Here is an 18,444-nt window from a genome sequence, read left to right as displayed (position 1 = left end):
GATTTGCTTGTAATCTGGCAGGTTGGAATTGTTCCAACTTCCAGTCCTGATGCACTCTTGTAGGGTTTCTAAATCATCAAGAACCACAAACTCTCTTTCAATTTCTTTAGCAGCCATTGCCTGTGGCACAGAGGTGTTTGCTACGAATCTGATATACTCTTCTGATATACTCTTTATATATTCCTTTTCTCTGTTTCCTCAATCTTTGCAAGGTGTCACAGTGTATCTGTAATGTTTAGATGCATAGGCAAATATTCCGCTGAAAATACACAAGTCTTCAACCATGGAACCCAGTGTTCAGTTCTTTCTACTTTTTCAAATACAGTCATTTTACATCAGAAAGTCCCCTTTTGGCATGACTAATTACGCTGTTCTCTCCATTGTGATCTTATAGAAGGGCTGTCCCCAGACCCATTGGACTTGCATCAACAATAATATTTGTCTTCACATTGGGACCAAAATGACCCAAAGCCTCTTCCTGAGTTAACCTCCATTTCAGTCCTGTAAAGGCTGTCCGTTGTTCTAGACCAAAGATGAAAGGCTTGCTTTTCTTTACAATCTCCTAAGTGGGTCTACCACTGAAATGAATTTTGTATTGATGTTCACCAGGCCAAGGAAAGTTTCAATTTTTTGACACATTGCGGTTCACCAGCCCCATTGATTTGTTTGACTTTTTCTTCAGTTTGACCAATGCTTTGACCTGACAGTACTAGGCCCGTAAAAGTGAGCTTCAGCATATGACAATTGTAAACATTTCTCAATATTAAGGATACGACCCCTGTCTTTCAACCTTGTCAACACTTTCTGGAGTCATTTGTCATGCTCAGCTGCACTAGGACCATGAATGGCGATGTCTTCTGAAATATTTGCTGTTTCACTACTATCTTGCAACATTTGTTGACATTTGCCTGGCAGAGATGTGATGCCAAACATCAACCACTTGCATCTAAACGTATCCTTGTGTGTTATATAGGTTGCTCTGCCATGTGACTCTTCACCAAGCTCAATTTGATGGTAACCCCACTTCAGATCTAATTTGCTGAGCACACTGCCTTCTTCAATATCCCCCAAACCTCATCAATTTTGGGAAGTTGATGCCTCTCAGGAGTAATTGGCACATAGTATGTTTATGTAGCCTGTGTAGCCTGGCGGTTGTTTAAGCAATTTGAATTTTAGCATGTGCACGAAGCGGTGAAGCCGCAAGGAACAGCCTGCCTAGATTACCTACATTATTTATTGCCACCCTCTATTACATTTTTGACAACCTGATGATATGTTTTGTGGATCGTATTATCCCAGCCAATCAGAGTGTAGATCGTAATGTGAAACTTCCAATTTGGCACAGAATGGATTCGCAGGGAAAAGCCACTGTTAGCATCAAAACAATACTATCCAATGCAGTGTTTGCCTGATATCAATAGCAGCAAAGGGCGATACACCGAAAAAGCCTATCAAGGGAGGAATTGATGGAAATATTAATGATAATTGTCGACTTTGTTGTTGTTCCGCTTAAGATCAAATATGGAGAATTGAAGAAGACCTCTTACATTTCCTCACGAAATCTTTTGAATGTCTTTTAACTTGATGGATTCCAAAATGGCACTTTGTCTGAAATCAGCTCAAAAATTGGTTTACAGATAGAAAGGTAAGACACTTCATCCAATTGTGTGTACCATGCCTGTGCACATAAAATGGGAAACACTTCTGAACTTTATAACTTCATCTACTTGAGCCTGCAGAAAAGGAAGCAAGCCGCGATCAAGGTTTCTAGTGATTCAAGGAGATGGAAGCGTCTATTGCCAATGACCATTTCGTTGCTAGATTGAAGTCCTCAAACAAGGAAAGGAGAAAAACATCCAGAGAAAGCTCAGCATCAAAGAAATCACTCAAATTCAGTGACTTACCTCCACCAAGCCTGACTGCGAATAACATCCCTTCAATCACGCCAGAGGAAATCACACCTAGCGAAATAGCTTTCTCACACATGAATGTGGAGGAATTACTCAAAAGCAGCACTACCGAAGTGAAAGTCGTTATTGTGAACCCAAATCCCAGGGTTGAGACCTTTAGTTCATTTGATCATAAAAGGAAGTCAATGATTGCAAATCTATGCAGAAAAAGATGTAAGACAGCTACGAATTTGGCATTCACAATTCAGGATGTGCAAGACGAACTTGCCGATCCTCTGAGAATAACCATAGCTGGGAAGTTTCTAGAATACTGTAACAATACTACAGATTCAGTGCTAAAGAAGTCGAGACTGGACGATTTGGCCTCCTTTACCAATGAACTGAAAGTGAAGAATGATCATCGCCATTTATTTTCCAATTTAAGCAATTGGAAAGAAGAAGCCTGAAAAAATCAGGGCTTCAACGGGATTCGAACCCGTGACCTCTGCGATACCGGTGCGATGCTCTACCAACTGAGCTATGAAGCCACACATTGGGAGCGAGGTCAATTAACTGAGTTCGTATCTTCCCATGAGGAGTGAAATGATGTGAAGTTTATATGAAATAATTCATATATGAACTGCGGTTGTAGATGAAAGTGAAGAATGATCATCGCAGTTAATTTTCCAATTTAAGTAATTGGAAAGAAGCCTGAAAAAATCAGGGCTTCAATGGGATTCGAACCCATGACCTCCGTGATACCGGTGCGATGCTCTACCAACTGAGCTATGAAGCCACACATTGGGAGCGAGGTCAATTAACTGAGTTCATATCTTCCCGTGAGGAGTGAAATGATGTGAAGTTTATATGAAATAATTCATATATGAACTGCGGTTGTAGATGAAAGTGAAGAATGATCATTGCAGTTAATTTTCCAATTTAAGTAGTTGGAAAGAAGCCTGAAAAAATCAGGGCTTCAATGGGATATATATATAAACTTCACATCATTTCACTCCTCACGGGAAGATATGAACTCAGTTAATTGACCTCACTCCCAATGTGTGGCTTCATAGCTCAGTTGGTAGAGCATCGCACCGGTATCACGGAGGTCACGGGTTTGAATCCCGTTGAAGCCAGTTGTGTCAAAGGCCCATGCAATGTGCAAAAATCATCAGAGCTGGATATCAAGAAAACAAATTTGGTGGCCTTGATGACATCTATTGCTGCTAGAACAAGAAACCCCACCATGTCAGCTGCTCCTTACCATATCTCTGCAGTTTTCTTTCATAGCGGGATCAAGCATGAAGATCTATGAATGTTAAACAAATTGGGTGTATGCATGTCTCTGGATATGATTGTCGAATTCCAGAGAAATATGGGCGAGAGCTGTGCAGCTAAAGTGTCTCATTGGAAGAAGGAGATCGAGAAAGTTAAAGTAGCTAGTCTGCTGTTGAATGAAGTCAGGGAAGAACAAGTCGGCCATCACGAAGACAAAGTAACGTGAGTGGACGTTGACTTCTTGGAGGAAACTATCAAGAAATACAAACATCAAAGAAGTGAAGCCTTGGAGCTGACAGGCTCATAGCTGCCGGAGCTTATCTCAGTTTCTGTAGCATGAAGCAGCTAGGAGTATTTAAACTCCCCCTGGATTGGATGCTAGTCCATTGCAGGTCACTCCTCCGCAATTTGTTAGGTTTCCGCAACAATTCTCTGGTACCCATTTATACTCCTGGGTGGAGAGAGGCACTGTGAGAGTTGAGTGGCTTGCCCGAGAACACAACAGTGTTCCTAGCCAGGGCTTGAACCCAGACCGCTCGATTTGGGGAACAGCGCGCTAACCATGAGGCCACCATGCCTCCCAACTTCCTATCAAGGTAATTTATCAAAAGAGCAAACAACAATGCCATATCAGCAGATTCATGTGAATGTTCTGTTGAAGCCGGGGGAGGTAGCTCTGGATTAAGATCAGCATGGTTTTCAGCGAACATAGTCGCAGTGAAACTTCCATGCCAGAGGTATTTTAAGAATGATATGTTTGAAGTGCTAAACTGTATATCTTTATTTAACAATGCAGAGTATAGAGTCTTATAGCCCAAAAACCCTAGAGTACTTTATAATTATTTTTACCATCAAATGGAAATCAAAAGTACTTTTGACCTGCAGTTAGGATTTTCTGTTGATGTCAGCTGTTAGTTGTTTTTATCCCTTATATCAAATGAAAATTACGAGTGGGTAAATTTAATAAGCTTACCTTCAATAGTAAGGAAGGAAGGAAGGAAAACAAGCAATTTAATTATTTCAGTATTCTCGAACACGGTTGCTATGGTCCTGCTACAGCAAGGGAGAAGTTGGGGGAAAACAACAATGTTTGAAGGATGGGGAGAAGTCAGGGCATTTGTAGATGGTCAGGGGAAATCTGTCAAAGTGAGTAAAAAGTCGTGGAATTTAATTTGCTATCAGAAAAACATCAATAAATGGCTTTTGATACTATTTGAGTGGCACGTGGAGGAGCAGTAGTATATTGGCCCATGATCAAATTTCATTTTTTTATTATTATCCTCACAATACAAGGTTAGTGAAAATTGTTCACAGGTCAGTGAAAAGCCAAGGAACTTTTTGGTTTCTGTTGAGTGTCAACTCTGTAACTTCTCATTATGTAGATAGTCATATGTAAATGTTTCTATAAATCTTAGGTTGGTGGGGAACAACCTTGATTTGATGATTAATGCCAGAATTCAATGTACAGAACACAGCAACTGTCCATACATTGGACACAGCAGTATGCTGTTCTGAACAAGGTCAATGAACCTAATTTAGACAAGACAAGAACAGAAGTTACTTACAGAGGTCCAGTTGATTGATCTTCTTCCAGCCAAGCCAACACTGGACCAACTCAAGCAGAGATGGACAGTGTAAGTGAGCAAAACCATTTGCAAATACCTCCCAAAATTCCATCCCTACAGAGATGTAGTTATCCATCACATTCCTCATCACTACTCAGATGAAATGAAAGCAAAATCAAAGACTGTAAGTGTAATGTTAATAATTTAATCACTGACAATGTCTTACTTGCTAGTATTGACAATATGGAATACATAATGTTTGCCCAAAGGCCATATGTCAAAATGGATGATAAAAAACCAAACACAAAAAAATTAAAAAAAAGACAAACAAAACGATTAGCACAAGTTTGAAAAATAGTGTGATTTGCTGTATTCTTTTTAGGGCTGTCCACAAGTTGCTCCAATTTTCTCAAAAAGTTGCTCAAAAGTTGCTCCAAAACTCTAATAAGTTGCTCAAAAGTTGCCCCAAAATCCAAAAGTTGCTCAAAAGTTGCTTTCAATTTTTTAGTGTAAGAGATTGATTAACAACTTAAATAAAGATTTAATGAATAGATTTAACTTTGCATAGATATTATATTCATAATTATATCATACTGACCCCTCAATATTGTAAGACTGAGTCTCTCTCAACCCAAATCATAAAAATCTGATTCTCTGTATTGGCTTTCTATTACGATAACCACGTGATTGCATTCGAACAAAACAAACTTTGCTAATATTCTTATTAAATATATAAAGTTTCTCTGACATACACGTGTGCTTATTGTCATTGTGACGTAACATGACTGATGTTTCCACTGTTTCCTCTAATGCTGCCTCTTGCTGCTTGCTAAATGCATTTTGCAGCAGGCTAAACACTCGTTCAGCTGATGCTGAACTAGGCTGCACCAACAAGATCTTTTTGACTGCAGCAGACCAATTTGGGAGGGCATCGGCATGTGTAGCCCACCACTGTACTTTGCCTTCCTCTGTTTCAATGGCTGCACCATCAGCAATGGCCAGATAGTTTGGCAGCTCTTCCATAAGCTGTACAACTTCTGCATCAGTAATGAAACTAAATTGCTTTAGTTCCTGGACTGATGCAGCAGTTGGATGTAGTGCTTGCACCTGTATTGGGCAGCATAAGCATGCAGCCTTAAATGCATGGACAATATTATGGAATTGCACACTGAATTTCTGTCGGTAAAAGCGGAAGCCTGGATTGATACATGCCTTTGCTTGAGCAACTAACTGGTTGTACAATGCCATATTTCTACCTGCATGTTGGCGACCTTTGGCCTCAGTGTTTGGATAAGATTCAATGGCTATTGCATGTGCTAATGCAGACAAATGCTCATAGCAAGTAAATACTAAGGGACCGTCCCCCTCAAGATAATAAGTTGCTTGAACAAAGTGCTTGCCCGCATCAATCATAGCAGCAAGCTCAATGTCTAAGTCTCTAGCAGTAGCTGGATCATCAAAAATCTCCAACAGGCTTGCACGGCAAACAGGAGACAGGTTATCATTTTCTCTTAGAAAGGGCTCAACACACATAGAGACTACTGGTTCTGGCGCAGCAGTGATAAAGGGGAGGAGAATGGACAAAAATAAACCTCCCCCGTTCAACTTCCACACACCCACCCACGAAGTTGAACATGGGAGGTTTATTTTTGTCCGTTCTCCTCCCCTTTATCGCAGCAGCGTCCAGAACCAGTAGTCTCTATGTGTGTGTATGCAACACAACATAAAAGAAAACAAAGCGCGGATGTGACACCGAAAATGCCTGCACTGATTATATACAAAAGTGCACCAGAAATATTTTCCTATTGAACAAGTATCTGCACAGTATATACGTCGAGATGGCTGCGGCAAGATATTCGTCTGATGTTCTGCAAATGTTTTACGGCCCAATACCTATGAGGGTAAAAGAAAACCAACGTGAACCACTAGAATCACAAAAAGTCCCAGTATTTGGCCGGTTCCAAACATGTCAATACAATAACCCAGATCTTAATACATGGAGAATGGATGTATCCGAAAGAAATCCGTACAAAAAGGATATGTTGATGTTCGCAAGAGAAAATAAAGAAAAGTTCACCGATTTGGCTGAACAAGAAGTCCAAAGGTTAAAAAGCGCAAAAGTAAGTTTTGCGTTAGAAGTAAAGTTTTCAAGAGAAAGAGACGGAAAAACGCAAGACATGAAGCATTTTTTCCGTGACAAAAACAACCAGCCATTCCTTTTCATGACACCAGATAAGGCCCAGATAGAGCAAAAATTGGACGAATTTATTGAAAACACAAAAGGAGAAATAGAGCACTGGTCAGAGAGGGTATCAGGATGGGAAGTTGAAAGAATAACGATTGCATACGTGGATGTCGAAATCTATCATCCAATTCCTGGAGGAACCTATTTGCCTCTTCCAGCTTGGCTGGCAAATAAGAAGGCAATAATCAACATGAAAAACAGAGACAAGGAATTCCTGAGGTGGGCTCTCAGAGCTGCTTTATTCCCCCCAAAAGATGGGAAAGACCCACAAAGAACAAGCAAATATCCGGTTAACGACAGTATTAACTACGAAGGCATAGATTTCCCAACACCGATAAAACAGATAGACAAGCTTGAGGCTCAAAACAAAAACCTCACAATAACCATATTTGGCTGTGAAAACAAGAACTTGTTCCCGCTCAAGGTTAGTGGCAGAAGAGAAGAAAAGAACGTTAGGCAGGTAAACCTGATACTAATTGAGTCAGGGGAAGTACAGCACTACTGTTGTGTAAAACGGGTGAGCGCTCTGTTGTTTGATAAGTCATTGAACAAAACCCACTATTGCTTGATGTGCTTGTCACATTTCACAAAAGCTAACTTGCTAGAGGACCACAAAAAATATTGCAACGGTGTGAACGGCAGGCCGACAATGATTGAGATGCCAGAGGAGGGGAAAAACACCCTTTCCTTCCTTTTTGCAAGGAAGCCTTGATTCACTTGTAAGCGCAACACCGAAGGAGTCATTGAAAATAACATCGACAATTTCAAAAGGCAGCAACCTGCTTTACAAAAAAGGGATCTACCCTTACGAGTACATGGACTCATGGGAAAGATTGAGTGAGACGGCTTCCGGACAAAGAGAAGTTTTCCAGCAAGCTGAACGACAAGCACATAACAGACGAAGAGTACGCGCATGCGCAGACTGTCTGGGAGGCTTTTGAATGCAAAACGCTGGGCGATTGTCACGATCTTTACGTGAAAACGGATGTCGCCCTTTTGGCGGATGTTTTTGAGAACTTCCGAAACCTTTGCCAAGAGCAGTATGGATTAGATCCGGCGCATTATTACACGTCGCCAGGCCTCTCCTGGGACGCGCTCTTGAAAAAGACGGGGGTCGAGCTTGAGCTATTCACAGACCTTGAAATGCATCTTCGTGGAAAGGGGAATGCGTTGCGGAATCTCCATGGTAAGCAAGAGGTACGCCAAAGCAAACAACCGGCAAGTACCAGACTATGACCCCAGCAAGCCAAAAAATACATCATGTATCTCGACACAAACAACCTTTATGGATGGGCAATGAGCAAGCCCCTCCCAAAAAGAGATTTCAAATGGAAACGTGTTATGCCCACGGAGGAGGAGATCCTAAAGAAAAAAGAAAACGCAAAGAATGGTTGGATTCTTGAGGTTGATCTTGAATATCCAGCAGAACTGTACGAGGAGCACAATGGCTATCCCCTGGCGCCGGAGAAAAAGGCCGTGAAAAAGGAATGGATGTCGGCCTACCAAAGAGGTTGATGGAAGACCTGGAGCTGAAACCCCCGGACAGCAAGAAGCTGCTGCTGACGCATGAGGACAAAAGCAAATATGTCGTGCATTGCAGAAACTTGCAGTTTTATCTGAAGAAGGGCATGAAGCTGAAGCGCGTGCACAGGGTGTTGGAGTTTGAACAAGAATGCTGGATGGAGCCGTACATCCGGATGAACACAGAATTCAGGAAAAACGCAAAGAGCAACTTTGAAAAGAACTTTTACAAGCTCATGAACAACTCAGTTTTCGGCAAAGCCATGGAAAACCTGTGTAACCGCGTTGACATAAAAATAGTGCGCACCAATGAGACGAAGAATATAAGGAAACTGGTTGCCAGCCCTTTGTTCTCAAGGCATGTTTTCTTTTCAAACGACCTGGTTGGAATCAACATGCGAAAAAGCAAGCTGCTTCTCAACAAGCAGGTCTACACGGGGATGACGATCCTTGACAACAGCAAGATGCTGATGTATGACTTCTTTTACAACGAGCTTAAAAAACAATACAGCTCAAGGTGCAAGCTCTTGTACACAGACACCGACAGCCTTCTGCTTGAGATTGAAATGGACGACGTCTACAAAGACATTGAAACGAGCAAAAATCTGTATGATACGAGCGACTACCTGAAGGAGCATCCACTCCACTCAAACACCAACAAAAAGGTCTTGGGAAAAATGAAAGACAAATGTGCTGGAACCCCCATAGCAGAGTGTGTGTCTGAGACCAAAAATGTACCCTATCTTGAAGGCAGACGAAAAAAATAACAAAAAAGCGAACGGCGTAAAAAAGAGCATTGTCAAGAAACAAATAACGCATGAACAGTACAAGGAAATGCTTTTTGGTGCGAAGCAGCAATGGCATGGAATGAACATTCTTCAAAGCGAGGGGCATGAGATCTACGGCATGCATCTAAACAAAATTTCGCTTTCACTGTTTGATTCAAAGCGATGGATAGGTGACGATGGTGTCCATACAAAAGCTTACGGGTACATCAACATGGATATATTGCCTTCATTCACAGATGATGAACTTAGAGAGTTGGAAGCTGAAGTTTAAAAGTTTCTCCCTGGGTAATTGTGTGTTTGGAGGGACAACGAGCAGTTCTTCATGCACGAAGCTGTGCTTGGGACCGTCGCGCAAATAGTAGAGAACGGGTTCATCAGGTTTGGTAAGAGATCTTTCAATGCTGCAAACTTTCAAGACCATATTGGGTCTGTGGCTCTTTTTACACCACCATCATGCTCGCCGGGCTGGTAGAGATAACGAACTTGGACAAGAGAGGGGAGTATTTTTTCGCTTTTTCCAACAGGCCTTGAATAAGGTGTCGACGGCCTTGCATAAACAGACTTTTCTTTGATGGCAACCGCGGGTTTCTTGCTGATAAGGCTTGTGACCTCGTTGTTCAAAGCCAAAACAACTTCTGGAAGTCTTTTCACCCAGGCAGTGGACCGCTGCCCCACAGGGAGTTGCATTTCCACGGCGTACTGGTGCCCGAACAAGCGCTCAGCCAGGGTGCGGTTCAAACGTTCAACAATGGCCTGGTCGCGGTGAATGTCAACGCGCCTGCACTGGATAAATGTTTTGGTCTTTTCAATCTCTTTTGTGACAGCATCCATGAATTCGTGCCCGGGGTCAACCTGCAGCATTTGAGGCCATTTGAGAGGCGCGTGCTTGTAAATCTTCTGAAAGGCCAGGGTGACCTCATCAGAATTTTTTGAAGTCAGGGGTTCGGCCTCTTTGTAGCGGCTGGCCACGTCGACAATGGTCAGCCCGTATTTGAAAACTTTGCGTCCGCGGTGCAGTTTGTGGTGCGGCAGAAAAAGAAGGTCTGCCTGGTGGATCTCGTTGGGTGTGGGAATGTTGAATTTCAGCTGAGGAATTCACCTCAGCGCGGGGAGAAATATCTGCCAGAGCGCTTGCCTGATCAGCCACTTTTTTGTGGTTTCTTCAGGTACCTTGGTGGCCTCGGCTAATTTTTTGATTGCGGCGATACCTTTCCAGTAGCCCCCAGGGCCACAGTATATCTTTGTGAGTTTGTCCTCCAAAGCGCTACTATAAGTAAGGCGTAAAAAAGTTTAAAGGAACCGGAAGGCTGCGTAGCCTAGAGTGAGCGCCCCGGCGCCCACGAACATGAGTTCACCATTTTTCTGCTGCTTGCTTGGCTGATAGAAATCTGAGAACTTGGGCTCTTTGGGGGGTATCATTCGTTCGTCAGGATGTGCCTGGTTGTAGAGTTTGAAGGCATAGTCAGTGTTGGTGAAGTTCTGCTTGGCCTCTGCCTTTATTTGCACGTTGGTCGCAATCCAGTCGAGAAGATGGGTGCGGTTGCGCGTGTATTTGGCGTAAGCCGCTTGGTACGCCTCGAGAGCTTTGTAATGGCGCTTTTTTTCTTTAAGTGCAGCTTTGTTGCCCCCGCCGAGCGCCCTCGCCAGATAGTTGCCTCTGATAAAAGTCGTGGCGTTCAACACAGCCCCACCAACCATAATCGCGATGCGCGCCATGGTGTTATATAGCAGTCTTTTTTTAAATCATTAATTTCAGTCGCTGGTGGGAAGGATTTTTTGGTCCTTGAGGTACTGTTTGAGTGCAATGCTGCCCGCCACGACTGCGGTGAACTTCACGTAATTCATCGCACTGCTGCTGGGATCAGAAGTAAAATTCTCTTTTACAACCTTTTTTGCGGCCAAGCCAGTGATGGTAGCGGCGTCAATGATGGTCTTAACAAGCTTGTTGTCTGACATGGTGCATTAGATATTAGGAAAATAACAAAAGTTTAAAACAAAATTAATCTGTCTTTCCCGCGGCTTCTTCTTCTTCTTCGTCTTCTATTCTTCTTATTTCCTCTCCTTCTTTTTCTCTTCTTATTTCTTCTCCTTCCTTATCAATAAATGTTGCACTCAAAAGATCTCGGACTGTATGAAAAACCTTTACGTTGATGTCGTTCCATAACAGCGTGATACCAAAAATTGCGGCTGAAGAGATGAGAACCTGGGGAGTGTCAACTTTAAGCATGTTGATATATATTCCACTCGGAAAAGTTTAAATCATTTTTCTTAAACCTTTTGGCTGTGCTGCGCGAGCAAGTTCTGGCTCAACACGCACAGGCTCAGGCGCGGGCTCAGGCATTTTTTTGTCAAATGCGGCCTTGGCCATAGCCTTGAGCTCTTCACATTTGTAATAAATCCCGACCAGTGAAACGACCATGCTGGCAACAGCAAGCCATTGGGTGGTGCTGAGACTGCTATTTTTTTCTCAAAACATCAAACAGATGATCTGTTACCTGAATACCTACACCAAGGTCAGGAGCGAATGATTATCAAAGGTAATCCTACAATACCCGAGCAGTTTGAAAATCAAAATATACCAGTTCAGTTGTCAAGTAATCGTCAGTACAGAAATGCGGATAAAAATGTGAATGTATGGAATTCTAGAGCTACCATTATCTCCCATCCTCAGTTTAGAATGACGCGTGAAAGAGAGCCCTCCAGAATTTCTTACAAAATGGTTACCAGACTTTCTAATGGCAAAAAAAAAAAATTAATGTCATGAAATGCTCCAAGCTGAAGGCTATGTTGTGTGGATACCATCGTCATTTCTCAGAGCAATATAAAAGTTCAAAATTCATGATTTTCTCAAAGAAGTATTTCATTGGACAAAGTTTAAGCTTGTGTATTTTTCAAACAAGGACTCCAAAGCATAAAAACTTGCCTGTGTTTTGTATGATAGCTGGAGGTAATATTTTCAGAAAACTAAGACAGCTCCAAATGAAAACGTATCATTTTTTGAGCAGAATCATATCATCGAGTAGAGATGTGGAGTCAAATCCTGGTCCTGCAAATGAGTATTGCAAATCAGTACCTTTTATATCACCCACAAATTCTGTCTGTTTATTAAAATTCAGATTGTCTCAGCTAGGCAGAACTGCACTTGGTGTTGGAGGAAGTGGTGATTGCTTTTTAGGGCTCTATCACATCAACTCTATGAAAATCCTAATAGTCATTTCTATGTGTGCAGTGTTGGCATTCAGTATTTAGTGAACCACCCTGAACAATTTATAGAAAGTAGAACTGAGCATTCTTGGCAAGGTTATTTGGAAAGAATGTCATGTCAAGGAACATGGGCTGATGCTATCATAATTCAAGCTGTTGCCAGTTGACTTTATTTATCAATTCCTATTGCTGAATCAAATTCAACTTTTTCTCCAGTTACTGTTGTTGAACCAGTGAATCTTACAAATGCCCTAAACATTTACATTGGACACCTACATGAATTTCATTATGTTTCCATAGTAGAAAACAGAACAATGGAGATAAGAAACAACAGCAAACAAACAAAAAATGCAGAAGAAAACAAACCAGTTGATGGCAGTGAAAAATGTAAAGCTTACAGAAGAAAATACATGAGAATACATGAAAGACAGAAGAGCTGATGATAACTTTAGAATAAATGAGAATCAAACACTAGTACAAGGCTGCAACATTAATAGTAAGACATCTAGGAACAAGAAACACCAGGCTGCTAAAAGAAGAAAATTGAACCCAGAACATGTCAGAGAAATTGAGCTGCGCTCCTTCAGAAAACAAAAAGCAGAGAGCCTGCAGCACATAAGGCAAATAAACAAACAGTCGGTAAGAAAAAGACAAAAGGCTGAGGCTCTGGCAAGTGTACCGCAACTAACATGCAGCAGTCATGAGTTGCAGCCACAAGAAAACAAATACGATGCAATTTCTGTGACAAATTTGTTTCACAAAAACTTTGCATGTGGCCCAGAATATGTATTCACTTGTTGTGACCAATAATGTGGTTCAAGTGCTCTGTAGTGAAATGTGATCCAAACAAATATAGGGTGTGTTCACTAGACATTGTTGAGTCCTGTCTTACTGGTTTTAAAAGTGTCAATGAAACTGAATGGATCTCCATGACTTGCAAAAACAAAAAAGTCTAAAAAAAAGTCTAAAAAAGCAATTGTCTAACTTGCAATCAAAAAAGGTCTAAAACAAGGCAAGTTACCCAGCTGTTCTAAAGCCAATAAGATGGATTTTCCTTATAAGCCTAATGTATTGAATTTCACATCACAAGAGGAGCGACTAATATCACCTCGTACTGACCTTTTATGCAAATCCGTGAACGACCTAGGGGTGGTCAATTGTCTATTCATGGAAACATTGTCAATGTGCCAAGTGAAGTAAATTCAACTGTTCATTGTTTCCCAAGGCCAATAAGTGAATCACAGACCATTCCAATAAAACTTAAAAGGCGACTTGGTTACAAGCATCACTATCAGTTTCAGAATGTCAGACCGAAGAAAGTATTAGATGCAACCAAATATCTTGTAGACACTAGTGAATTATTTAAAACTGAAGGCATAAAAGTGCAAAATTCATGGTTAGATGGCATAACTTCACAATCAAGCACCCATGAAGAGTGGGGTGAGTTTTGTTCAAAACCCTAACACATCCAGTGCTGATGTGCAAACTAATGAAATTGTCACAAATTGTCAAAACAATATTTGCACTGCTGATTTTCATAATCCAGACAGAGAAAAAGACACTGAAGGATTATGTTTCCTGTCAAAATGTTACATATATTAATTAGATGAAGACCTTATTTCTATAATCATGCTCAACTAATGGCTGCTTATTAACATGATGCACTTTTCAACTAAAACACCTTACAAATGTAACACTTCTTAGTTCCAAAAGAGGCAAAGGACAGCGCTTCATAGAATAATTACCACATACCATGAGGTAGCTCGAAGGAGCGGGCCAGCCGCGTTCTTTCAGCAACCATTTTTCCAGCAGCCACACGCTTGGGATTTTTTATGCGCATAGTTGCAGTTGGAGTTATCGCTTGCTGCGTGATATCCACGGCAGGTGCTGTATGGGTCTCGTCCTGAGGTGTGCTCTCGGATTGTTCGGTAGACATTCTGAAACAAATGCGTATGCTGAGAAAATATAATAATGTTTAGAAATTACTCTGCTGTCGTTCTGCAATCACTCAGCAGGCGTTGAGGATTGCTGTTGAGGAATTTCTTCCAATTTTGCGTCGTCCCTTCTCTGCAAATGTGTTAAAATCAATATGTTTTGTGGTGATCAGCGCTGCGTTGGCCGCAGCAAGAAACCGGTGGCACTTCAAAGCAAGGTTGCTGGCCAGATTGGAGAGCTCTTTGTTTATGATGTAGTCGTTTCTGAGCTCTTTTTGGTAAGCATCGATATCTTTGATGTTAATAGTCATTCCGACCGCTTTGGTTACAAGAAAAATGAAGCTGTCGATCAAACCACTTTTCCACGTGGTGCTGCTCGCATACTATCACCTCCATTCTTGGATCATTTACACCAATTTTGTGGTAGGTCTTGTTGTGCGCGAATGTTGGGCAGATGAGAACGATGTAGTCAAACTTGAAGCGGAAAGGGCCGTAGATCTGGTCCACCACAAACCTTGATTTGCCTGAATTTGTTGGTCCCACAATGAGAGCGTTGAAGGGTATCTTGCTTGGGTCCATGTAATATTTAAAACTGTAAAGATTCTAGCTGTCTGTCCGTAATGTTGAACTGGGAGTCGGAGATTACGAATACATGGCATTTCACGTCGCCTGAGCCTTCGGCTTTCCACTCACTCGCTGCTGTGCATCGACTGATCTGCCATGGAGCGCATGTCAATCACAAGCCCGAACTTATCATCAGTGTAAAACTTTGTCACATTTATGTGCTCGGTTTTATTTTTCTCTTTCACAAAGAAGCGGTGGGCCTCTTCCCACATGTCCTTGCCTTCGATGCCGTCGTTGAAAAGCATGTTGGGCAAGCCGTTGACCATGACGCTGACTTTCGTCAGATCCGGGAAGATGAATTTTTCTGAATCTCTGTCGCCCGCAGTATATGGCTCTACAAACAGGAGGAGGAGGGCTTTTAGTGACCTTCTTTGGGCGTTGACTTCGATGTTGATCCTCGTGTCAGTGCCTTTTTTGACAGACACCTCTTTGTCATGCATCACGTGGTCATAAGTGAACTCTTTGCTGCTGGAGTAAACGCTGTGTGTCTCGTCTGCCAGAGTTTTGCTGCGGATAATTTTGTACTTTAGCTGGATGTTGGTCAGCTTGTATTTCAGCTGGGTTGTGTCGGAGCCTCTTACCACACGTATAGCTTCAACAAGTTTTACATCGAACGTGAGGTCGTTGTAAAGGGCCTGGGGGTAGAAAACACTGTGGTTGGTTATAATCTGATGGTCTAGCCTGATCCGGTACTTGCTTCCATATACCTCGTTCAGCTTGTTTTCAGCGGCAACGCCCGAGGTTTTCTTGTCTCCCGCACCTGAGCGGATCTTGCATAGATCCTCGCTCTGAATCCCTTCGAGAATCATGCCGTCTCGCTTTTCCTGCGAAAGGAAAGGTCTTCGAAAGTTTTGTAGATGTCATATCCAACCGTGTCTTGCAGGATAGTGCCTGCAAACTTCACAACCAGCCTGTCAAGGAGCGCCCGCGTGACATTCTGAACAAGGAAGTTGTTGGCGTGCCCCCCAGAAATGTCGATGTCAAAGCGAGGCACTAGCAAGCCCGGCACCAGAACCTTGTTCTCATTCTCGTTCAGTTTGGGCACGGAAACATACAGCTTATCGCCGGGGTTGGCTTCAGAACGGATAAAGGTGATTCGCTTGACCGCGCGCTCGGCCTGCATGGCGTGTAATGTCTTTTCGTTGTACGTTGGGCGAAGGTTCTCTGGCACTGACATTTCGTATAATAAACTGGCGATTATTTTCTAATTTAAAAATAACAGAATTGAAATATATCGCTATGGTGGAAGGCAGTGGCGAATTTCGTTACAAAGACCCGGACCTTGACAATCAGCTTGACCACAATGATGATGATGATGAGGAACAAGAGGTTGAGAGAACCCAACCTTTTCAGCCAGGCACGGCATCCACTCCCTACCAACCTGGCGCTCCCTACCACGTGGGTGAACAAATGGAAATGCGTACTTTGCAGCATGAGCAGTCAGGCCTGCCTGACACTTCTTATCAGGAAGAAAACCCTTTGCTTGAAAGAACACCTTCAATCAGTGATATTCAAAAAGAAAGTTATTTGCAGCAAAAACTCAAAAAAGCTGTAGATACGATAAAAGGCAAATTCCCTAAAGCAAATTTGGAAAAAATCAAAATTAGAAGAGGCAATGGAAAAAATGAGGGAAAAATCGTTGCTGAGGGGCCAAAAAATGGTGAGTACAAGATTCTAAAAGATGATGAGTCAGGCTTAATGAAAAGTTTTTTAGACAGCTTCAAAGATAAACTTGGGCTGAGGGCTGAAGAAATAAGAGCCGAAGACTGAGATACAATCAGAGAACAACGCCAAAGCCTGATAGAAGCTGAAAACTAACTACAACAGGCGGAAACACTCTCTTCGCAAAGAGAAGAAGAAAAGAAAGAAGTGGAAGTTCTGAGACGTAAAATCGAGCAAACTCATGCTCAGATTGATGCCATTCAGGATAATCAAGGTTCGAATCTTGAAAGTGAAGCAGAGCTGCGTAGGCTGAAAGAACTGAAAAAGAACTATCAAACCGATCTTGAAAACAAGAAAAAAGAATTGGACTTGCTTACAAAAAAAGCAAGAAACAGAGAAAAAGAACAAGCCAAGGTTGACAGACTCAGGGCCAGCCTCGCAGCAAAAGAAAGTGAAACAAACACCATGGAAGAAAGGCTAAACCAAACAAAACCGTTGGACGACCTGAAAGAGCAGGAAAGCGAGCTGCAGCGCCAAAGCGAGGAAGACCAGGCAATCATCCAAGATGAGAATGCCTCGCCCTCCAACAAAGAAGCCGCAGAAGGCAGAGTGGCAGAAAGAAAGGAGGAGATCACGCGTTTGCCAACTCAGATTGTGGAAAGGGAAAGGGGGTGGCCTCTCTTGGAAAGGGTCAAAGAGATCTTCAAAAAAAATGGTGTGACATTGACCGCTGTTCTTCTTGCTGCCGGGGTCACAATCGGAGCTGTCATCAGAGCCCTCACAAACACTTTGAAAGCCACTGGTAAGGCTTTGGGAAGTAATGTAAAAGATATTGGTGCGAAACTTGGTTCTCTGCTGCCCGGGCTAATTGGCTCAATTGTGAGCTTTCTATTCAAAGCTGCGGGCCAAGCCATCGGGTTTCTGGCCGAGCACACCTGGCTGCTTATTCTTGCCACAGTGGCCTTTTTGTTCGAACAATATCTTAATAAGCGGCATTAATGTACCGCCAAGCCATAAACATCAAAGCCGATAAGCCTACTACACTGACAATTACTGCTGTTTTGTTTATTTCATGTTGCGGTGTTTTATCTGGAGCCTTGTGCTCTATTTTTTGTGCCGTTGGTTGTGCTTGTTGAGTTTCAGTCGAAGCTGATTTCCTTGATTCGGTTGTTGCAGCTTTGTGTATCAGGTTGGAGGGATGGCTGTTGGGAGGGTTAATTTTTGACGGGCCGCCTGCCATTAGTTTGAGCGCAGCATTTTTTGTCTCCGGGTTTACCTTGTTGTTTACCCCCAGTTTCATCCCAGAAACCGCCTGTTTCAGCTTGTTATTGTAACCGATTGTACTTTCGGTGTTGATTATCATTTGCGTGGGCATAAGCTAGGGGATGGGGGCTACAGCAAGATTGAGCCTAACCTTCGTTTGGTCTACCGTGAGCTGGTATCTTTGCACGCTCGCGGCCAGGTCAGGTTGTCTGATCGCATCTTCCATCAGCACCAGGAACTCGCTTTGGGCTTCTTTCGCCCGGCCACCAGAACTGAGAATGCTACTTCTCACATTGACTTGCGATCCCAGTATGCAGTAAATGAAAGCCTCGATTGACTGATTTATTCTCGACAAGCCAGCCTGCGTCAAACCAGATGCTGTGTTTGGTGAGAACCAGTCCGATTGGGTATCAGAAGGGCCCCCCGGCTCGATGTAATAAATCAGGTTTCGTTGAATAGCTTTGCCGCCTT

General features: G+C 42.6%; 3 protein-coding genes and 1 pseudogene across 9 annotated transcripts in view; 3 read left to right on the top strand and 1 right to left on the bottom strand.

Moving 5' to 3' along the window:
• Nucleotides 1-18,444, top strand: part of LOC145484906 (tRNA (32-2'-O)-methyltransferase regulator THADA-like) — a 656,511-nt gene that overhangs the window by 296,998 nt on the left and 341,069 nt on the right. The window lies entirely within an intron of this gene.
• LOC145484923 (uncharacterized) lies at nucleotides 5,358-6,265 on the bottom strand. The gene has a single exon (XM_081463547.1). It carries the CDS (start codon nucleotides 6,263-6,265, stop codon nucleotides 5,369-5,371), a length of 897 nt encoding a protein of 298 aa, XP_081319673.1. The 3' UTR covers nucleotides 5,358-5,368.
• On the top strand, nucleotides 16,180-17,709 carry LOC145484912 (uncharacterized; annotated as a pseudogene).
• LOC145484925 (uncharacterized) overlaps nucleotides 18,395-18,444 on the top strand; it is a 174,480-nt gene continuing 174,430 nt past the window's right edge. The window contains exon 1 of the mRNA XM_081463549.1: nucleotides 18,395-18,423. The gene's annotated coding sequence lies outside the window, so the exon portion shown is untranslated. The remainder of the gene's footprint in view (nucleotides 18,424-18,444) is intronic.

The sequence above is a fragment of the Orbicella franksi genome, chromosome 4 (assembly GCF_964199315.1).
Source record: "Orbicella franksi chromosome 4, jaOrbFran1.1, whole genome shotgun sequence".
Classification (NCBI taxonomy): Eukaryota; Metazoa; Cnidaria; class Anthozoa; order Scleractinia; family Merulinidae; genus Orbicella; species Orbicella franksi.
This window is presented reverse-complemented; position numbering and strand designations above follow the sequence as displayed.

Bases quoted from the DNA above. Each gene is read 5' to 3' on its own strand.
- LOC145484923 (XM_081463547.1), bottom strand. From the start codon at position 6,265: ATGTGTGTTGAGCCCTTTCTAAGAGAAAATGATAACCTGTCTCCTGTT.